Source organism: Chiloscyllium plagiosum, unplaced genomic scaffold (genome assembly GCF_037043375.1).
Source record: "Chiloscyllium plagiosum isolate Xiang-an unplaced genomic scaffold, Cpla_swu_hap1 HiC_scaffold_12, whole genome shotgun sequence".
NCBI classification, from domain to species: domain Eukaryota; kingdom Metazoa; phylum Chordata; class Chondrichthyes; order Orectolobiformes; family Hemiscylliidae; genus Chiloscyllium; species Chiloscyllium plagiosum.
The window spans coordinates 37,392,092-37,416,237 of NW_028270150.1; the positions used below are offsets into that span (position 1 = coordinate 37,392,092).

General features: G+C 40.9%; 1 protein-coding gene across 3 annotated transcripts in view; it reads right to left on the reverse strand.

Moving 5' to 3' along the window:
- The window catches only part of senp7 (SUMO specific peptidase 7), a 115,314-nt gene extending 95,284 nt beyond the window's left edge, over positions 1-20,030 (reverse strand). For 2 of the 3 annotated variants that reach the window (XM_087992685.1, XM_043701122.2), the window contains exons 1-3: positions 19,676-20,028; positions 6,366-6,444; positions 2,739-2,858 (exon numbers count right to left, since the gene is read on the reverse strand). In XM_087992685.1, the coding sequence (XP_087848811.1) occupies positions 2,739-2,858; positions 6,366-6,425 (180 nt within the window). In that variant the 5' untranslated portion in view covers positions 6,426-6,444; positions 19,676-20,028. Of the gene's footprint in view, positions 1-2,738; positions 2,859-6,365; positions 6,445-19,675 lie in introns of all 3 variants that reach the window. The other variant, XM_087992684.1, reaches the window with a different exon arrangement.
- Positions 20,031-24,146: the final 4,116 nt, after the last annotated feature.

A 24,146-nucleotide genomic window follows, 5' to 3' on the forward strand; every position in this document is an offset into this window, starting at 1 on the left:
GTCCTTGAAGAAGGAGGCCATCTGGGTTGTGCGTTTTTGGAACTGGTTCTCCTGGGAGCAGATGCGGCGGAGTCGAAGGAATTGGGAGAATGGGATGGCGTTTTTACAGGGGGCAGGATGGGAGGAGGTGTAGTCCAGGTAGCTGTGGGAGTCGGTCGGTTTGTAGTAGATGTCCATGTTGATTCGGTCGCCTGAGATAGAAATAGAAAGGTCAAGGAAGGGGAGGGAGGAATCTGAGACTGTCCAGGTGAATTTGAGGTTGAGGTGGAAGGTGTTGGTGAAGTGGATGAACTGTTCAACCTCCTCGTGGGAGCACGAGGCGGCGCCGATACAGTCATCGATGTAGCGGAGGGCCACAACATGACCTCCCAACTCCTGTCGTCAATACTCTGACCAATAAAGGAAAGCACACCAAATACCTTCTTCACTATGCTATCTACCTGCAACTCCACTTTCAAGGAGCTATGAACCTGCACTCCAAGGTCTCTTTGTTCAACACTCTCTAGGACCTTACCATTAAGTGTATAAGTCCTGCTAAGATTTGCTTTCCCAAAATGCAGCACCTCGCATTTATCTGAATTAAACTCCATCTGCCACTTCTCAGCCCATTGGCCCACCTGATCAAGATCCTGTTGTCCACTACACCTTCTTACTTCAGGGTGAATCTTGTGAATTTTACTTCCACAACAAAGGCCTACGTTTCAGTTCACCTTTGGAATTCAGAAGCAGAGCTGGACTGTGTTCTGTGAAGTTCTTTACATTAAGTTGTGAACAAGTTACAGTCTCACTAAACACAAGAGTCTAATAATTGCTTAGTGTCTTTATAGATTGCTGTGCATTACGTATAACAGATTATAACACATTATACTGGTTAGAATACTTCCACAAACAATGTCTAAAATATTTTTATTGTCCTTTCAACAATATACGTTGCGAAACTAATCTGTATTCTAACTGTCTGAAGCCAACTCTTATTTCCACAGAAATTCTCAGCAGACAAATGAGTTATTGTTTCAGGTCTGTGATCTTTCGTGATAAATTCTGATTCACATCTAAAACAATAACTGGGTTTCTTTCTCAAAATACTTTGACAACAACTCAGTATTTCCTATTCTTGTGTCAGATATGCAGCATTTGGAGCATTTTGCTTTTACATTACCGCCCACCTGAAAACATGCTTGCTACTGGAAAGCATAACCTGCATGATAGCTGGCCATAAAATAAATAATTACTTTTGAAACAGGACTGAAAGCAGCTTCAGGGAAACAAACAGAAAAATATATCAACACACTTCAGAAGAAGGAATAAAAACGGTACACAAAAATTGTGTACAAAATGGTAAAATATTCATAGTGGTAGGAAGGAGAGGAAGGGTGTACAGGAAAGAGCCCTCAGACAGACGAATGTTTAACAGGGTCAGGTAAGTTAGAAATTTTATTGCACAGAAGGAAGCCATTTGACCTATCATTTCTGCATTGGCTCAAAAAGAGTTATATATCCAACGGCACTTTCCAGCTTTTGGTCCACAGCTGTATAAATTGCAACACTTCACGTGTTTATCCAAATAACTTGTAAGTGTGCTGAGTTTCGCCTTCTAATATCTCTTCAAGTAATGATTTCCAAACTGTCAGCAACACTGAGCACCCATCCAAAAATTGTTTTTTCAACTATTGTGTACCATCCTAACAACTCCTAGCAGCCTCACAGCGCCAGAGACCCGGGTTCAATTCCCGCCTCAGGCGACTGACTGTGTGGAGTTTGCACATTCTCCCCGTGACTGCGTGGGTTTCCTCCGGGTGCTCCGGTTTCCTCCCACAATCCAAAAATGTGCAGGTTAGGTGAATTGGCCAGGCTAAATTGCCCGTAGTGTTAGGTAAGGGGTAAATGTAGGAGAATGGGTCTGGGTGGGTTACGCTTCGGCGGGTCGGTGTGGACTTGTTGGGCCGAAGGGCCTGTTTCCACACTGTAGGTAATCTAATTCAAATCTAACTTGCTTAAATCTTTTGGCAGTCTCATGGAGTTAAACTACTGAATTTTTAAGTGCACCAAATTATGCAGTGAACTACATTTGTAAGTTAGGCTCATGCTTACTACTTGTTTTTTTTTAAGCCAACTGAGTTGGTATTAACCATGTGATAATGCTATCGTGTAGTTGTCCACAGTTGAGCCTTATGGAAGAAAAAGACAGTGAAAGATAGAGAAATGAAAGCTTCCCTCTCATAATCACAATGTAATGATTTCAGCTACAAAACAAATGCATGATTATCAAGTTAAAAACAAGATTAAGCTAATGGCTGTTGGGCCGCCCAAAGTCCCATAGCTATGGTGAACATTCAGTCTCTATGCTTACACTGGATATGACAGCATTGTAACTATGTTCCTGGTTTAGCAACCAATATTCTGGAGATTGTGAATTCAAATTAAATAAATCTGGTGTAAATGCACTTATCAGTAATTGTGAGCATGTAACTATTAGATTGTTTTTAAAAACTAATAGTGTATTAATCATCTTTAGGAAAATAAACTATTCATCCTTAGACTACATAAGTAATTCCAGATACACAACAACTAGTTGATTTTTTTGATCTCTGAAATAACACCCAGTTTCACCATCTTCAAGAGCAATTACAGTGGACAATAAAACGCTGGTTATGCCAGTATCTACCATGAAAGAACAAAGAAAGCATTAAGATCAGAAACTTAGACAAGATACATAAAGTCTTTTTACTTCAACTCACATGCGACGGTCTTAAATTTTCAATTCTGGAATCAGTAAGTCGGGATAGAGGAGAATGAGTCTCTACATTGTCCTTCTCTGTGACTTTTTTCTTCTTTGGAATTTTAAATTTGTCCCCAGACTAGAAACAGAAGAAAATCATTCAATGTTGAAATAAAATTTTCAAAAAGAATTAGAATGCCAAGACACTTCATCAAATTAGTACAAGCTTTAATATAAAAATATCCATTAATTTGGAATTTAAAGAAATAGACATTCTAAATGAAAGTAAAAATAAATACTTTGCAATTCAGTGTAGTTAAAGAAATAAAATCATTTTGCAGTGCAATCTAGATAAGCACATTTAAAGGGAGTTTGTATGGGTACCCAGACAGATCAATATTTTACAGCATGACAGGCTGGACTTCATGAAGCAAATTGAAATAATCAGCAACCTGAATATAAATTTGACCTTTCATGGCTAGAGTGATGCTCCCTAGTAGTAATTATTAATTTAGTACTCAGTTAAAAACTCAATTACTCTTCATTTAACAATATAACTTTTTCCAAAGGTCTTTACAGTGAGATATGAATAATACAGCAATGGAAGTTCTCATCAGTTCAATTACTTCTGATTAAATGATATTGAAGGAAACATCAATGATACACCCTTGAATTAGCATGGGAATACAGCCAAGCAACTTCTGGATATCGAACTGCAAATGTGCTACCAACTCCAGAAATCACAACTCTGAAACGGTCAATAATGGTGGCAGATGCTGAAAACATTGCTGCCATAATCATCATGAAATCTTGATGTATTAAAGCAAGATGTCACTGTATGAGAAATTAGTAACATCAACAATCACAATAATGAATCAGGCCAGGAAGGGCCTCTTCTGCAATTTTAAACTCTGAATCACTCTTTATAAAGTATAATTTTCACAAGCATATTTACAGCTCTTCACAATGTAGAAAGTTTGAATTTTGCCACATAATTGTAAAAATGTTGAACTAAGTTGAGATAAGGAACAATGGAGTTGACACGGACCATCATCTATGAGCAGCAAACTAATGCACAGAGATGACAATTTTCCATCACAACATGACCAAAAGAAGCATCCACAAAAGGTGGGTGGTGGTGGTAGCAGGGTGGTCATACTGGTTCCAAACCATCCATGGTTTAAGCATTTCTCACTAGTTTTACATAAGCAATGTCATTTATTTGGTCCTTGGGGTATGGGAGATACTGATAAAACAGTTTTATTGCCCATCCAATTGTCTCTACAGTTAACCATGCAGTTGAGTTTTTACAAAAATGCAAAAGTTTTTGTGATCCTTACTTCTACTGATGCTAACTATCAAGTATAATTTCTCAGTTTCAATGGTAGGATTTAAACTTAACGTCAGCATTGCTAGACTTATGGTAAGATTGCTAGATCACTGCTTGCTTTCTATAATCCTGAAAAATCTGACTTGATGTGAGATAACACAACACAGAACAAAAGCAAAATAAGATGGTCAGAGATGATGGATGCCAAAGTGAAAAGAAATTACTAAAGGAAGGGTAATCTTGATCTCACGGCTCTTTACAAAATAGAAAGATAAAGCAATTCTGAAGGAATCCTACACAAGGTTTCACTTCCAAAAAAAATCTCAAACCCTTAAAATTCAATTGTTATTGTTAAAAAGAATTGCCTACTTTAAACATAAATTCAGAAGGAGAGTATCTTCCTGGGGAGTTAGGAGGGGTAACAAAAGCACCAACTTGAATTCCTTAGTTCTTTGATATAAATTGACCTGTCGGCAAGATGGCAGCAGAATAAGATGCTTCAACTGGAGCTCATCTGCTCCATCTGTTCTTTTTTCTTTTATTCCCCTCCACCTCCCCCCATTTTCTGCATTGGGGGAATGGAGGAGCTGACAAGCTCCATAGGCTAATCGTGGAGCAGCAGCCAACTCGGGGAAAGCAGTTCCGGGGCAAAGGTCGGTACATGGGAAGCAGTCCCGGGGTGGCAGCCGGCACAGGGAAAGCAGTGCTGGGACAGAGGCTGGCATGAGAAGTGAGTCCCAGGTGGAGGCTGGCGTGGGGAAAGCATGCCTGGAGCATCAGCTGGTGCAGGGGATGCAGTCCTGGAACTTATCTTGGCACAGCTGAGAGCGAGTACAGAGCAGACTGGAGGCTTGGAGCGGAGGTCTGGTGCAGGCAGTCGGTCAACACGTGGATGCCGCCTGTGCTGAGCTGGTGCAATGTAATGTTTATTTGAAATTTTTTAATCTGACTGTAATGTCAATTCTTTGACTATGTCTTATTTTGAACTTATTCTTTCAACACTAAAGTAATGCAATTCCTTTTCTTTTTACTCCTTGTATCTAAGATTTGTACTTATGCACTTATACCTAAGATGACGCCATCAGAGGAGACATTGTAAAACTTTTCACTGTACTCCTGTATTTGAGTACATGTGACAATAAAGGATATTCTAAATATAACAACAAAATGCTTGTACTTATACAGCAGTTTTAAAATAGGTGAAGTGCCCCAAACTACCTTCCAAGAGAGCTATTAAATGAAATTTGACACAGAGCCACATAAGACAATTAACACATGGCCTAAAACTTGATCAAATGTGCAGGTTTTCAGCAGCAACTCAAAAGGAGGCGGGGAGAGTGAGGTAGAGATGCCCAGGAAGGAAAATCCCAAGTCTAGGGTAATGCTTCACAAACCCTTTCCCACTGAGAATCCACTCCAAGGCTTGAAAATCATTGCAACGTCTTGGTGAGGGGTGGAGGGGAGATTTGAGAGCGAAGAGGAGGGTCCACCATTGCCATCTCAGTATTTGCAATTGTACCTGTAGTTGAGTGATATGGAGCTTGGTTTATTTAGGATACCTGGTCAGCATGATCTGTTTTCATGCTGTACAGCTCTGAGAAATCTGACTTTATTAAAAGGTGGTGAAGTGACATAATAAAGAAACACATTTATTGTGAAACAACTCAAAAGGTGAAACAAAGAATATTCCCTGTAATTGAAAATGTTTTTAAAAAATAAAGAATCATTCGTGGAAATCATTAATGTACACAGTAATCAGCCAAAAAATTTTTAAACAGTGCCCAGTGTTTTTGTATCCGAAATCAAAACAGCTCAATTCTAAGAACCTTCTTGGAAGTGCTACAAATGGACCTAATTAGCAAACACTCACTTGATTCATCTGGCAATGTGACCAATTTTAATGATCAAAGTTGGCTTCCAACAAAATGATTTTTATTTAAGCAAAATACCAGCACAAAAGATCACAAACCTAAATTTGTACTGTTTGTGTTCAAACTTCTTGACTATTTTACATTAGTTTTGCCAATCATAGATAAATTATACTTGGAAAAAGTGTAACCTGGTTACATTTAATTTTTCTAATTGATGATTGCCTCAGAAACGCAACTTAGATTTGTCTTCACAGCTCTCTAAAATGAATATTACATAAAACTCAATTAGTGAACAATTGACATCTTAACAGCATTAAAAAAAAGGATTCTATAATCATTCAGTGCCTTCACCAGGAAAGCTTGGCAGAATAAACCAAAGAAGCAAAAGAAGACTTCATAGTGAAGTCTAACTTACAGAACCAAATGAAGAAATTGAAGTTGATACCTTTAATGTCCCTGGTCCATCCTGGCCAGCAGGTTGAGTTGATGCCCTACGTCTATCCATTTGGGCAGCAGTAGGATCACTATGTACAAGAATACAATTTACACAAGTGTTTGAATGTCAAAGATTACAAGCATTTTTGTCAGTATTTGTAAACTAAAATATCACAGAAAATATAAATGGCCTGTTATTTTGTTACAGTGAAAGCCTTAAAATGTCTCAAAAGAACGTGCAATATGAAATTAACCTATGGATAAATAAAGCATTATTTAACACAAAGAATGTGTTCAATAAATAATCTGCTTAAATATATTATTGAATAGAGGTAATAAGTGATTTTTCCAGAAGGTACTTCACAAAGTTTAACATACATTAAATATCTGAAGAGAGAGTACGTTAGCCAGCCAAGAGGTCAATATTGACAAAAACATAATTGAAGGTTTTAAACAGAAAATGAGAATGTGATACGTACCTCAATGTTTGTAAATAATAAGACAATCATGAATTAAATCGGCTTGAATTCATTTTTAAAAATTACTAAGCATATAGGAAAAGAGAATCACAACATGCAATACAATGCAGCATACAGCTTCACAGAAACAGATTCAATTCAAAGGAAATCGGATAATTATCTGAAGAGAAAATGTATGCAGGGTTACAAGGAAAAGCTAAGGGAGTGTGACCAGTTGAGTAGCTCTTTTTGTGATACGAAAGGCTGAATGGCCTTCCTTCTGTGTTGTAACCATTCTATGATTCTAGCTTTGTGAGACTTTTTTTTAAATTAACCTGTTCAGGGATATTATTACACAACTCTGGAACAGGTGAGACTTGGGCCTCCTGGTTCCGGGGTAGGGACACTACCACTGCACAAGATCCTATGACTCTAGTCTTATTACATAATGGCACATTAGATTTAATGTGTCTGATTAAATAGACTGTGGGAGGTGGCACAGGATTACCTGACAGATAGAAAATGATTCAATAGCAATTGGATAGGAAGTAGCGAAGATACACTCAAAGTGAAACTTGCAACACCCTTTACGCTTGATGTAATAGTCAATTATGTGATAGTAACAGAGAGGAATCCAAAAGCAATACACAGTCAACAAAATAAAACAATTCATTAATGAACCAATGCTTCAACTATCAAACTGTAAACAAGACAGCATTTGGATTTATTTCCTGCAATGTATCAAGGAGCTATTGAATAAAAATTACCACATAAATCTGTGCATGAAGAACAATTATAGAAGTAGCAATGTCACAAACATGCTTAAGTCATTAACTCAATATTTCATGAGCTGTTACTAGCTGAATATGTGAAGTTTTCACCTGATGTCAATTGTGGGTAAACAAATCCCCTAGGTCTTGAGGATAATTGTTCTTACTTTTCTCTTAATGAAATTCTCCTAGGTGATATGTTATTCATCCTGAACATTACTGAATAATACATAATTCCCAGAAGTTAGTTAGTATTTGATACCATGTCATGGGCACTCAAGAATCCCCATGGAACAACTGAATGGGTTCCAGAGAGAGTTCTCACAAATGGCAATACTTTGGTGAGAAAAATATTTGTTTTTCTATACAAAGTATTCAAGGCCATATTAGATACCTTTTCCATTACCCCTTCCCAAGAAATCTATGCAAACAGCACAAAATTTATAAACTTTTATTAAAAAGTCTTAATTAAAAACTAGTCAGAATCTAATAAGATCTTTTCTGACTGGGATCACAATGCATTACTTTCCAACTGAAAGGGAATTCAGGAAAATGCATTTCTTACTTGAAACTTACTGCATGTGAGAGTACTGGGAGCAAAGACAATTGACATTTTCAGAAGGAAACAGGATGGGTTTTTTTTTGAGAAATAAAACTTCTTTTAGATATTCCTTAAAAACTACCCATTTAATTAAACGTTAGCCTGAGCATGACTTTCTTTGGGTCAATATCCATTCTTGTGTCTCATCTTCAAAACCACCTTGGGAAAATTGTCCATGCTCAACATGCTCTATAAAGATGAGTTGTTGTTGAGATATTTCAGTAAACTAACCTGAAAATAAAACAACCTACACAAATAGACTAAACAGGATCGAGGTTCACAAGGAGGAAGTGTTAGCAATTCTGGAAAATGTGAAAATAATTAAGTCCCTAGGCCAGATGGGATTTATCCTTGGATTTGCTGAGAAGTCAGGGAAGAGATTGCAGAGCCTTTGGCTTTGATATTTATGTCGCCATTGTCTACAGGAATAGTGCCAGAAGTCTAGAGGATAGCAAATGCTGTCCCTTTGTTCAAGAAGGGGAATAGAGGCAACTATAGACCAGTGAGCCTTACTTTGATTGCGGGTAAAGTGGTGGAAAAGGTTATAAGAGATAGGATTTACAATCATCTAGAGATGAATAAGTTGATTGGGGTAGTCAACACGGTTTCATGAAGAGTAGGGCGTACCTCACAAACCTTATTGAGTTCTTAGAGAAGGTGACCAAATAGCGGTTGATGTGGTGCATATGGATTTCAGCAATGTGTTTGATACAGTTCCCAGTGGTAGGCTAGTGCATAAAATACCGAGGTATGGGATTGAAGGTGATTTAGCACTTTGGATCAGAAATTGGCTCGCTGAAAGAAGACAGAGGGTGGTGGTTCCTCCTGGATTTCAGTTACTTGTGGTGTACCGCAAGGATCTGTTTTGAGGCCACTGCTGCCATTTTTATAAATGACCTTTATGAGAGCATAGAAGGATGGGTTAGTAAATTTGCAGATGACACCAAGGTCAGTGGAATTGTGGATTGTGCTGAAAGCTGCAGCAGAGCTGGGCTGAGAGTTAGCAAATGGAGTTTAATGCAGAAAAGTGTGAGGTGATTCATTTTGGAAGGAGCAACAAAGGAATAAAAAGAGTACTAGGCTAATGGTAAGATTCTTTGTAGTGTGGATAAACAGAGAGATCTCAGCAACCATGTATATAGATCCCTGAACGTTGGTCACCACTTAACACTGGTCTGGCTTCCTCAGAGCAGGCTCTCAGAATGAGTAGAGCTCTGACACTCCTGTTTATATTTTTTTAATTTAACCCCCACACTACCACCTAAGTGCGGTAGTGCTTATTGTTCCCCAGCAGCCATGGCATGTGAATACGTGTGAGACACAGTGAAAGACACAAAGTGCACGAATCTTTATTCAATTTCCACCAGCAGGAAGATAGGAAAACACCCGGGTGGTCAGTGACAAACACTGCCCTTCACATCAAAGGGCAGTGCTGCGTGATCAAAACAGTGAAGGGGAGGGTAGGGATTAAATCAAAATAGAGTTGGAGGGAGAAATAATGCACTCCATTCCCTGCGGCACCCACCTCTCCCTGAACAACTCCAGGGTGTTGGTGGACACCGCGTGCTCCTTCTCCAAGGACACCCGGGCCCTAACTTAACCGCGAAAGAGGGGCAGGCAGTCGGCCCTAACGACCCCCTCCATGGCCCGCTGCCTCGATCTGTTGATGGGCAGTTTGGCCAGGCCCAGGAGCAGACCCACGAGAAGGTCTTCAGATCCGCCCTCCCTCCTCCATACCGGGTGCCCAAAGATCAGGAGCGTGGGACTGAAGTGCAGCCAAAAACAGAGGAGAAGGTTTTTAAGAAAATCAAAAAGGGAGTGCAAACGCCCACACCCAATATATACATGGTCCATGGACTCCACAGCGCCACAGAACAAGCAGTTGGGCTGGGAGTCTGTGACACTCCTATTTATTTGTTTTTTCTTTCTCTCTTTTTTTAAACCCCCACAATTCCCTTTTTTTTTAAAATTTAACCCCCACACTACCACCTAAGTGCGGTAGTGCTTATTTTTTCCCCAGACACTTCTGCTTTTTTTTTCTCTTTTATTTTACAAAGTGCACGAATCTTTATTCAATTTCCACCACCAGGAAGACAGGAAAACACCCGGGTGGCCAGTGACAAGCACTGCCCTTCACATCAAAGGGCAGTGCCACTCCTGTTTATTTATTTTTTTTTAGTGACAAACACTGCCCTTCACATCAAAGTGCAAGCACACCTGCTTTTCTTTTTTTTTTCTTTTTATTCCACCACCAGGAAGAATCCCCTGTTTATTTATTTATTTATTTTTAACCCCCACACTACCACCTAAGTGCGGTAGTGCTTATTTTTTCCCCAGACACTCCTGTTTATCTCTGTCAGCCAGGGCTCCCTGATTGGCAGCCCCAATCAGGGAAGTCATATTCTGAAATCCACTTGGCTGACCTTGTTACAATCAATACATTCCTTCCCCTCCAAGTCCAGAACATTGGCCTGTTCTTTTTCTTGTAGCGTTTCTGAGGCATTTTTGCACCAGGTCCAGTTCCTCTGATTCCACCTGGGATATGGGTAGGCTCTACCAGACCATAGCTCGCCTTTTGCAGCTTGAACATTTAAGAAATTAATCCTCTTCTTCCGGTGTTAATGGCACCAAGGCTGCAATATCTGCAGTCCATCTCAAACTCAGATATTTCTCAGATACTAGACAGAGGGGGAGAACACGAGCTCGGACAGCCTTTCTGGCTGTTCTGAGGGGCCAGAAATCTTTTGCTTCTATCCCATATGCACGTTTGCAGCTTTCATGTGGTCTGGGTTCAGAACTTTGTATACCATGAGACCTGACCTCACATCGGCCATGCCTCTTACCCATGCAGAGCCATTCGTGTAATTTTGGCACCAAACTTCAACTTCATCCCCTGAAGTAAACTCTCTCTCTCGCTTCGAGGATCTTATGTCTGGCATTAGCATTCTGGATGCTGTTGTTTCACACCCTACTGCCCAGCCCTTGCAGAGATCAGATTTAAACTGCTGTGGAATCTTCTTCCCATTCACAATACTGCTGGATCCATCCCTCAAGTTGCCTGATAAAGAAACAGCCTTTACTAGATAACAAACTGTCCCATTTCCTGTTTGATTAAGCCTGCCTTCAAAGTTTAGACTTCTTTCTGTCAGACCATTGGATGATGGATCATATGGAGCTGTCCTTTTATGTCAAATGCAATTTGACTTTAGGAAATACTCAAATCCCCTGCTGGTAAATGATGGCCCATTGTTTGGGACCAACACTTCTGGGAGGAATCCATGCATTGCAAAAGATGCTCGCAGCTTTTCTATCAATCATACATGTTTGATTCACGAACCCTACGTAAGTCCAAACACTGAGTGCCCACAATGACTAACAACATTGAACCCATGAAAAAGGGCTGGCATAGTCAACTTGTAACCGAGTCCAGGGTTTACCCTGCCATTCCCACGCATGAAGGAGCTGCTGGTGTTAATTTGTGACCTTATTAGCATTCTGAGCACTGCCCCACTAACACAGCTATATCTGAATCCATCCTGGCCACCAGACATAACTTCTTGCCAACATCTTCATTTTAGACACCTCAGATGAGCCTGGTGGAGTTCAGGGTCTGGCAACCTTTACTCAGGACAATCACACATCCAAATAAGATATCTTGCTCTATGGTGATCTGGTCTCGCCAGATCCAGAAATGTTTCAATTCTGGCTGTGATAGCCCTTTTGTTTCCCTAACCACTACCAGTTGCTTTAGTTTTGTCAGGCCAGATCTTTTTATATCCACAGTCGGATATTGTCAGTGGTGACCAGAAGGGTGTCCAGAAAGTTTAAAACCAGACAGACTCTTCCAATAGTGGCACCACTAGTGGCATATCTGCCAACAGGAGGCTGCTTAAGGCACCTGCATTTGCTACTTGGCCTCCCAGCCAATGCTCCAACTTGAAATTGTATGCACTTAGAATGAGAGCCAAACGTTGAATTTGACTTGAAGCTATGGACGGCATGGGCTTGTCCTCAGAGTGGCCGTAGCAGGGGTTTATAGTATATTACAATTACAAATCTAAGTCAGAAAAAGGGTATTGGTGGAACTTTCACACAGCAAAGATGACAGCCAAACCTTCTTTCTCTATCTAGGCATACTTGCACACTGCTCCGGAATCTTATGCCATTGGGTGCTGCTCTCCACTGAGCCATCTATGAGCAAACACTACCCCAATACAGTGCGGGAAGGCAACACACGTCAGCACTTGATCTCAATTGTTATCAGTGTACCAAAACCTTGGTAGATGATAGCTGTTTCTTCACTTCCCTAAAAGCTACATCTTGGCGACGAGATCATTTCCAAGGCAGTCCCTTTTCCAATAGGGGATGCAAGGGTGTCAGGATGGAGGCCAGGTTGCATATGAGCTTTCCATAATAATTCACCAATCCAAAAGACCTAAGCTCCAGTACATATGTGGGAGCCAGGGCACCTCTGATCGCCCTCAATTTATCTTCCAAAGCATCTATCCAGGTCTTGTCGACTGTAGCCCAAGTAGGACACTTAGGGTGCCTGGAACACACATTTTCCCCTTCCAAGGCATAATGCCCACCTTGGAGAAACATCTATGTCCAAGTTCTCCAAGTCCTCTTTATTGGTTGTCCCTGTTATTAGCATGTCATCCAATTAAGTGGTGACTGGGGTAGACCTTGTAAAATGTTTGGCAATGTCTGCTGAAAAATGGCACAGGCTGATACCAATTTTTAATATACTGCCATTTAGGGTAAGAACCCTTATGGGTATTAACTGTAGCATACTTCTGGGAATCCTCATCTAACCACAATTGTAGGTACACATGGCTCATATCCAGCTTCCTGAAGGACAATACTCCCGTCAACTGTGCATATAAGTCCTTTATGTGAAGAACTGGGTATTTGTCCAGCTGCGAAAAGCAGTTTACTGCTTATTTAAAATCCACACAAAGGCGAACCTACCCATCAGGCTTCACAGTTGTTATGAACGGTGCTGGCCATTTCCCAAACTGGACTGGTTTGCTGATTCCTTCGTTTTTCACCCTAATTTCTGCCTCTACTTTTGCACACAAGGCAAATGGCACTGGGCGGGCCTTGCAGAATCATGGGATTGCTTCCTGGTCAAGGCGCAAGATCGCCTTGGCCCCTTTAATAGTCCCTAGAACTTCCTGAAAGACTTCCAGGTAATTAGTTAGAATTTCACTCAGACAGCCTTTTTCTAGCCAAAAAATGTTGAGACAATCAAGGTCAATCTTTTCCAATCAATTTCACACGAACAGGCTTGAGCCAGAGCCTTTTTATTACAATCAGTGGTAACTGAACCAGCTGCTTCTCGAACCAGAGTGGAGCAAAAGTTGCACCCTTAATGTGTAAAAGGTTCCATGCTACGGATTCTCAGTCTAGCTGAGGATTTATGCAAGGGTTGCAGTCCAGAGCACATTTTGTTTAAGACTGATTCTGCAATTGCTAATACAGCCGCACTTGTACTGACCGCCATGAGAACCGGATGACCATTTAACTAGACTTTTAAACTGATTGGTTATAATTTTTATGTTGCTAAGCAGTTTAATTGTTCCAAGCCAGACGTAGGTGGGCTTTCCAGGATATGCACTCTCCTGGATACCAAACTGTGAGTCCTCTTACTCAATTCAGGCCTAGTGGAACTCTTCTGCTGCCGTGAGCCCGCATATCAGCAGCAACTACAATGGCTTGCCAGCCTGGATCCTAAAGAAAATTTTAACCGGATGGTTGAGGCTTAGCTTTTATTTGGGGTTTTGCTGTGGGCTGACCTCATGTCCCTTTGTTTAGGGTATATCCTGAGTGAGGCTGTACTCAAGTGGTGCTCCCCCAAGCTTGGGAATACCCTGCAAGTCATATCCTCCACTTGTTGCGTTATCAATGATAAGGCTAGTTGTAGTGCCTGTTTGAAGTCCAGTTGGGCTTCAGTTAGTAGACACTTTTGCAGGGTTACATCATTAATTTCACTTACCAAATGGTCTCTCAACATCTCATGAAAAGTTAAACCAAAGTCACATGCCTCTGCCAGTCGTCTTAACCTCGTCAAAAATTCCAACACATTCCCCTGCTTCTCAAACTGCCAAATAAAACCGATAGCATCTCAGAATTAGAGAAGGCTTGTGGTCATAATATTCCTTAACTAAATCAGTTAACTCTGGAAGGGCTTTATTTTCTGGTTTCTTCAGGAAATGTTTGACTCCTAATAACTGAAAAGTTGCACATGCACAAGCTGTCAAGCGAATTGCTCATTGCTTCTCATCTGCCCCAATGTCCTAACATTTCTTTCCATATATTGGGCCCAAACTTTGAAAGCAGGATCGAACAAGACAAGCTTACCAAATAATGCCATACTGCCAGAAATACTTACCCTAAGATGACTGTGATTAGCAAATTTCTTCAAGAGCATTTTCTTTTCCCCTCATCACCACTGAAATAACTTCATGGAGGCTGGTATCACATCTCCAAGTCACCCTGAATTTACATGCGCATAGCATCTGACACTGGTCTGGCTTGCCCAGAGTAAGCTCTCAGTGAGCAGAACCTCACACTCCTGCTTAGATCTGTCAGCCAGGGCTCCCTGATTGGACCAGGCTAACAGCCCCAAGTAGGGAACTCATTCTGTTAGGTTCACGTGGATCACGGTTACAATCACTACAAAAACAGCTCTTTTTTTCTTAACTATGCGTGCAAAAACAAAATCTGAGCTTCAGTCCAAATCAAACAAAATGAAGATTGTAAATCATCTGCTAAATTTAAAAATAAATGAATTGCCAAATCTGAGAAATTTAAGGTCTCAGCATAAAGTTGTACACCCAGCTGCAGGACAGGTGTACAATATGGATATTAAAGTGAAGTGATTTGTCACTAACATCTTACGTAGAGAATGATGAATAGAAGCTATAAATCTCTTTATGCAAAAATATAAAAGCAATCATTTAAGAATTATAATGCAATCTCTTTCACAATGCTGAACATGTATGGAAAACAGCAAGAAATTCCATGATTTGGAAAAACACCTTTAATGAGCAAATTAAATGGAGAAAGGTGATTAATCTGTTAATTCAATTTATCTCTCTCCACAGATGCTGCAAACTATTTCCAATAATGTTTTAAGTTATACTTCGATAGATGCTTGTTGTTTTACTGCAATATCAAAACAATTAGTGTTTGAAGAAAAATCATCCTTCGTGCCAATGGTTTCCAGAAACTCTCCTAACGCCAAATTAGGCATTATTTCTCAGATTGTAAAGTGTGTAAAAACCTTTCAGAGTAAGCTACCCAAGTTCTCTCAGTATTTTAACAGCTTTTCCCACAAGCCCACATTGAGTTTGACAGATTCACCCTGTTGGAAAATGGCATGTGGTTCAAAAGAGAGGAAAAACTAAAAAACTTTAGCATAACCTTATATATCCACCAAGTATTAACTGAAGGTTTTTCCTCCCAAAATAAGAATGCCCAAATAGTTGGTGCAAATATAAGGGTCGCAATCTGTGGCCATCAATAACAGTGAAAGATGGATTTATTCTGAAATATGCACTGAAGCACTTATATGGAAAATGTACTTTAAGTGTGAAAGTTTAGTGATATATCAAATACTGCCTTTCATAATTCTTTACACAAAAACTGTAAATATTGAGAATCAAGGACTATTTCAACAGCTACCACAAATGTATTTTGAAGTCTGGTGATCTGTTATTCAACTCATTAACTTTAAAGGAATGTTACTGAAAACACAAAGGTCATGCTTAACAAAAAAAAACACTATCAAGTTGTACATGCAAAACAAAACAAAGAACTGTTTCATATCATAAGTTTAATTTTCGTGGACTGTTGTATTTACTGTGGGGACTTAAAATAATGTTTATGAATTTTGTGTTACCATATTCAGTACAAACTGCAAAACAATCAATCAATCAATGGGATTTTAGCAAACAATAAAGATTGATTAAAAAAACAGAACATTTTTATACTTTGTTCTTCCAAAATTGCACTAAATCTAGCACAACATTTTGATTTGTAATAATAGGAGGACATGCAGATAAATTTTTTTAATCAAATTGTTTAACATTTAGATGGGTGAACGGAATACAACTCAAATTGCAAAGTGCAATATTTGAAGAGAAACATAGTTAACACAAAAAATTGACACAAGAGTGGACACAATAATGGAGATCCAAGAGAAGTAGGCAGGAGTATCCACATCAGGTTGCTGGCAAATAAAGAAACCGCTCCCAGTTAACTGGAGGCGGTAAGGGCTTAACGCAGGAATCTCATCTGCTTGCAGAATTGTCAATTAGTTTCAGTAATAAGCAATATGACACCAATTATCAACACAATTTACTGGTGGCAGAGGATGCTAAGCAATAGTGGTACAGTGCCTTCCAAGGAGTTGATCTGGTACGATACCTGGCCATGATATATTCTGAATATTAAATCGATCAACAAGAAACCCCAAAAATGAAACAAATTTGATCAGTCATCGACTTTGCTCCGAAAACAGACTGGCAGCTGAGGGATTAAACTGAAGCTGCATGGTTCTCTGAAGCCTCTCAAATGCTATCCAGTCCAGAGATGCCTCTCAAGGAATTGTGTGTCAGGTTGGGACAAAGGCTGCTGAAAGCCACCTTGCTACCACCAAATTCGCGCCCACTTACTCTGCACAATTTCTGTTATGTATTTTCATTTCAGGCTTCCAGCACCTGCAATATTTTACTTCTATAATAGCATGTTCGGGGTTTTATATTTCTGATCACTCCTCCTATAAAACCAGTTTGTTTTTAACCACAAGCAAAATATTAACAGATTTTATTCGTATGCCTTTTTCAACCCAAATTCAGTTTCATATTGATCATAGAGTCATGGGGATATACAGCACGGAAATAGACACTGTGGTCCAATTCGCCCATGCTGACCAGATAGCCGAAAAAATTCTAGTCACATTTGCCAGCATTTGGCCCACATCTCTCTAAACCCTTCTTATTCAAATACCAGTCCACTTGCCTTTTAAATGTTGTAATTGTACCAGCCTCCACCACTTCCTCTGGCAGCTCAATCCACACATGCAACATGCTCAGCATCAAAAAGTTGCCCCTTAGATCCCTTCCACATCTCAAATCATCATAAACTTATACGCTCTAATTTTGGACTATCCCACCCCAGGGAAAAATACCTTGTCTATTCACCCTATCCATGCCCCTCATGATTTTACAAAGGTCTAGGAGGTCACTCCTCAGCCTCAGGAAGCTCCAGGGAAAATAGCCCCAATCTATTCAGCCTCTCCCTAAAGCTCAAATCCTCCAACACTGGCAACATCCTTGTAAATCTTTTCTGAACCCTTTCAAGTTTTACAACATCTTTCCAATAGGAAAGAGACCAGTATTGCACACACTATTCCAATAGTGGCCTAACCAATGTCCTGTGCAGCCGCAACATGACCTCCCAACTCCTGTACTCAATACTCTGACCAATAAAGGAAAGCATACCAAACACCTTCTTCACTATCCTATCTACCTGCGACTCCACTTTCAAGAGCTATGAACCTGCACTCCAAGGTCTCTGTGCAGCAACACTCCCTAGGACCTTACCATTAAGTGTATAAGTCCTGCTAAGATTTGCTTTCCCAAAATGCAGCACCTCGCATTTATCTGAATTAAACTCCATCTGCCACTTCTCAGCCCATTGGCCCATCTAATCAAGATCCTGTTGTAATCTAAGGTAACCTTCTTCGCTGTCCATTGCACTTCCAATTTTGGTCTAATTTGCAAACTTACTAACTATACCTCTTCTGCTCACATCCAAATCATTTATATAAACAATGAAAAGTAGTGGACTCAGCACCGATCCTTGTGGCATTCCACTGGTCACAGGCCTCCAGTCCGAAAAACAACCCACCACCATCCTTTGTCTTTTACATTTGAACCAGTTTTGTATCCAAATGGCTAGCTCTTCCTGTATTCCATGAGATCTAACCTTGTTAACCAGTCTCCCATGGGGAATCTTGTCAAACAGCTTGCTGAAGTCCATATAGATCATGTCCACCATTCTGCCTTCATCAATCCTCTTTGTTACTTCTTCAAAAAACTCAACCAAGTTTGTGAGACATGATTTCCCATGCACAAAGCCATGTTGACTAGCCCTAACCAGTCCTTGCCTCACCTGTGGCTATCGATGATTCAAATATCTCAGCAAGGGGACCAGCAATCACTTCCCAGAGTTCTAGGGTACACCTGATCATATCCTGGGGACTTAGCCACCTTTATGTATTTTATGACATCCAGCATCTCCCCTTCGTAATATGGATATTTTTCAAGTTGTCACTATTTATTTCCCATTTTCTATCTTCCATATCCTTCTCCACAGTAAACACTGTTGCAAAATACTCATTAGTATCTCCCCCATCTCCTATGGTTCCATACATAAACAGCCTTGCCAATCTTTATCTTTCCTTAGTTACCCCTTTGGCCTTAATGTATTCGTAGATCAGGAGAAACTAATCCGAAAAACATCTTGACTCACAGTGAGCAGTACTACAGAGGGACTACAGTTTTTTTTAAGATCAAAATTAGTGCTAGATGTCAGTCATTTTAATCTGTGGAAAACCTGAACAAAGTTCTTAAGTTAGCACAGCATCAACACCAAACAATAGTCATTTCCAGAGAATTTGTTTATATACACAATACTAAACAAAATCAGTCATACAACACAGAAACAAATCTTTCACTCCAACCAGTCCATGTCAAGCACAATCCTAAACTAAACTAGTCCCACCTGCCTGCTCCTGGCCCATATCGTCCCAAATTTTTCCTATCATGTATCCATCCAAATGTCTTTTAAACGCTGTAATTGTACTCACATCCACCACTTCCTCAGGATGTTCATTCCACACACAAACCACCCTCTGCGTCTCTTGTCACCTTAAAAATGTGCCGCTTCGTCTTGAAATTCCCCATCTTAGAGACAATTACCATCAACTATCTATATGTCTGGTTGCTTTATAAACGTCTATCAGGTCACTGCTCAACCTCCTATGCTCCAGTGAAAAAAGCCTCAGCCTATCCAGCCTTTCTTTATAGTTCAAACCTGCCATACCCAGCAACATCTTGGTAAACAAAAGACAAGTGTGAATTTCCTAATTCAAAAAAAACTTCGCATCTTTTTTTCCAACAAGGTAATGCTGATTTACGAGTGAGTGAATGAAAATCAGAGGTTTAAGCGTTAAGGATGAAGAGCTGATTGTATTTGATAAAATTGCAGAAATCGGAGGTTTACGTGTTACTAAAGATTGAGTAGGTTATATTTTATGGATTTGCAGAAACGGATGCTTAACATCCCCCCCAACCCCATGAAAGATTTACATTCGCATAACAAGAAAATAAACCAAAAACAAAATACAGTTGACAGTCAACTAGCAACAACACCTGAACTTGATCCAAAAAAATTCAACAACAAGGAGATCCGCACTCACCTGAAGAGCAAGCGGCTGGGATCTAGACGGGGGAATTATGAGGCGAAAATTAAAAAAGCAAGAGGAAGAAAACGAAAGCACAAACAGAGCGGGCTCACTGCTTTCAATCCGTCATCGGGCAGGAAACTCGGTAACGGTCAGAGCAAACATCCACAGGCCGCGGGTACACAGACACACAGAGAGAGAGAGAGAGAGAGCAGGCCCCAGGACAGGTCAGGACCGACCTGACTACAACCGGCCCGCGGCCTACAGTCAGGCCCAGAGCAAGGCCTAGGCCGTGCGGCCCCCCAGCCAGCCCTCCGTCACTGAAAATGAAGCAACGCCAAAAAGACCAACAATCAACCTCTCCCGTCACTCACTCACTCACTGTCTCTCTCTCTCTCTCTCTCTCTCAGGAAGGAAGGAATCTTCATCACGCCGGAAGGGGAGGAGCAAAGATTAAGGCTTCCCCCCAAAAAAATAAGTCCCTCCAAGTTGGCGGACAAAAATGTTGGGGAAAAAAAGTTTCTCTCCGCCTTCACGATGAAGGGGAAACAGTATGCAGTCCGGACAGAAACATGCCATTGCCTGTAGTTTTACTGCAGTCCCTCTTTTTAAATAAAATAACTACATTATTAAAAATTACATGTATCCGTTATGCTTCTCTTTTACATAAGTATCACAGACTAACGTCTGTATTCCATGAACGTTTGTGTGGTTAGCACTAGCTAAATCACATGTAATCTACTGATATGCTACTCTTGATAAAATCAAAAGAGGGAGGTAATGGTCCAAAAGAACTTGGCTGCTCGAATGGGTTTGGCAGGAGGTGGTGAAGGAGTCAGCAAAAGAGAAAAATCATATTTGACTTCATTCTCACCAATTTAATTACCACAGATAGTCCCGTCTTCACAATGAGGATGCCCCCTATCATGTGTGGTAGTACCACTGATAAATGAACTTCAAAACAGATCAAGCAACACAGGATTGGCATCCGTGAGGAACCGTGAGCCAACAGCAGCCGAGTTGTACTGACACAAACAGCAACTTCACGGCCCAGCACATCTTCAACTCTACCATTACCATCAAGTCTGGTCCAATGAAGTGTGCAGAGGACATACCAAGAGGAACATTAGACATACCAAAAAATTAGATATACACCTGGTGAAGCTACAAAACAGGAATACCTCCAAACATTATAGGTAACAAGTGATAAGCAGTTCTACAACCAAACAGAGCAGATTTAACCTCTTAAATCCTGCCACATCCAGTTCTGAATGGTGGTGGACTCTGTGGAGGGGAGTGCACAAGTATCCCTATCCTTGATGATGCGGAGCCCAGTACATCGGTACAAAAGACACAGCTACAGCAATCTTCAGCCAGAAATGCCAAGTGGATAATTGAACTTGGCCTCATTTAAAAGATGCCAGTCTTCAGGCAACTCAATTTATTCCAAGTGATATCAAGAAATGGTTCTAGGCACTCATACTGCAAAGGCAATAAGTCCTGTCAACGTTCTGGCAATCGTACTGAAGATGTGAGCTCCAGAACTAGTCATGCCCATAGCCAATACTGGCACAAACCCAAAAATGCGAACTGTCCTAGTTATGTACTGTACAAAAAACATAGGACAAATCCGACTCAGTCAATTATCACCCCTTCAGTCTATTCAATAATGAGTAAAGCGATAGAAGGTGTCATCAAGGGCATCATCAGAAGCATTTACTTCACATTGAATTCTGCCAGGGTCAGTAAGCTCCTGACCTCATTACAATCTTGGATCAAACATGTAGAAAAGTGCTGAATTTCAGAAGTGATGTGACAGTGACTGCCCTTGACACTAGGGACACATTTGTCTGAATGTGGCATCAAGGAACCCCAGCAAAATTAGAGTCAATAGGAATCGGGGAAAAATTATTTGCTGGCTGGAGTCATACCTAGCATAAAGAAAGATGCTTGTGGTTGTTAGAGATCAATCTCTCAGCTCCAGGTCATTTCTGCAAGAATTCCTTAGAATAGTCTCCTAGGCCCACCATCTTCAGCTGCTTCAATTACCTTCCTTCTAAGAAATTAGAATTGGGGATGTTCACTAATGATTGCACGTTTAGCATCATTCATCACTCCTCAAATACTGAAGCCATCCAAATGCAGCAAGGTCTGGACAATAGCCAAGTTAGGGCTGACAAGTAATATTTGTGTCCACAAATGCTAGGCAATGACCATCTCCAATTACAGGTAGTCTAACCACTACCCCTTGACATTCAATAGCATTATTATCACTGAATCTCCTACTATCAATATCTTTGGAGCTACCATTGACTTGAACTAACCATATACATACTGTGGCAATAAGAACAGGTTGGAGGCCAGGGCTAGGAAACATACTGCAAGTAAGATAGGAATGGGTAGGCCATCAGCCCATCAGGGAGTTCAGAGAGGCATGGTGGCTCAGTGGTTCACACTGCTGCTTCAAAACACCAGGATTCAGATCCAGCTTTGGGCAACTGTCTATGTCAAGTTTGTACATTTTCCCAGTGTCTACATGGGTTTCCAACGGGTACTCTGGTTTCCCCCCACAGCCCAAAGATGTTCACTTTAGGTGGATTGGCCATGGTAAATTACCCGTACTGTCTGGGAATGTGAAGACGAGATGGATTAGCCATGGGAGATACAGAGTTAGGGGGATAGGGTGGTTTGGAGGGTCAGTGCAGACTCATCGACCAAATGGCCTCTTTCCAGGGTAGGGATTCTATGATCAAGCTTGTTCACTATGTAATACAATCACAGCTGATTGAACCAACCATTGCCTTTTAGCCACACCTGTCCGTATAACCTTTCATACCATTGATAAACATAAAGCAACTTCTACTTTAAATATACTCAAAGATTGAACCACCATAGTGTTGTGATAGAAAATTCCAAAGATTCACCTCACTTTGAGTAAAATAACTTCTCACCTCAGTCCTAAATGACATTCCCCTTATTTTTAAATGGTGCACCCTCGTTCAAAACTCAGCACCAGGAAAAAACCTTACCTGCACCTACCTTATATATTCATAGAACATAGAACATAGAACATAGAAGAATACAGCGCAGTACAGGCCCTTGGGCCCTCGATGTTGCGCCGATCCAAGCCCACCTAAACTACACTAACCCACTATCCTCCATATACCTATCCAATGCCCTCTTAAATGCCCATAAAGAGGGAGAGTCCACCACTGTTACTGGCAGGGCATTCCATGAACTAACGACTCGCTGAGTGAAGAACCTACCCCTAACATCAGTCCTATATCTACCCCCCCTTAATTTAAAGCTATGCCCCCTTGTAATGCCCGACTCAATACGCGGGAAAAGGTTCATACTGTCGACCCTATCTAACCCCCTAATCATCTTGTACACCTCAATCAAGTCACCCCTAAACCTTCTTTTCTCTAGTGAAAACAGCCCCAAGTGCCTCAGTCTTTCCTCATACGATTTTCCTTCCATACCAGGCAACATCCTGGTAAACCTCCTCTGCACCCGTTCCAATGCCTCCACATCCTTCCTATAGTATGGCGACCAAAACTGCACACAATATTCCAGATGCGGCCGTACCAGAGTCTTATACAACTGCATCATGACCTCAGGACTCCGGAACTCAATTCCTCTACCAATAAAAACCAGTACGCCATATGCCTTCCTCACCGCACTATTTACCTGGGTGGCAACTTTCAGAGATCTGTGTACATGGACACCAAGATCCCTCTGCTCATCCACACTACCAAGTATCCGACCATTAGCCCAGTACCCCATCTTTTTGTTATTCTTCCCAAAGTGAATCACCTCGCACTTAGCTACATTGAATTCCATCTGCCACCTTTCTGCCCAGCTCTGCAGCTTCTCTATATCCTGCTGTAACCTGCCACATGCTTCCTCACTGTCAACAACTCCTCCGACTTTCGTATCATCCGCAAACTTGCTCACCCAACCTTCTAACCCCTCTTCCAGGTCATTTATAAAAATGACAAACAGCAATGGTCCCAAAACAGATCCTTGCGGAACACCGCTAGTGACGGCACTCCATGAAGAAACTTTGCCATCAACTACTACCCTCTGCCTTCTTCCATCCAGCCAATTCCTAATCCAAACCTCCAACTCACCCTCAATGCCATATCTCCGTATTTTCTGCAGTAGCCTACCATGGGGAACCTTATCAAACGCCTTACTAAAATCCATATATACCACATCTACCGCTTTCCCCTCATCAACCTCCTTCGTCACCTTTTCAAAGAATTCAATAAGGTTTGTGAGGCACGACTTGCCCTTCACAAAACCATGCTGACTATCCTTGATCACATTATTCCTATCCAGATGTGCATAAATCCTATCCCTTACAATTCTCTCTAAGACTTTGCCCACAACAGAAGTGAGACTCACCGGCCTATAGTTACTAGGGCTATCCCTACTCCCCTTTTTGAACAAGGGAACCACATTTGCTATCCTCCAGTCTTCT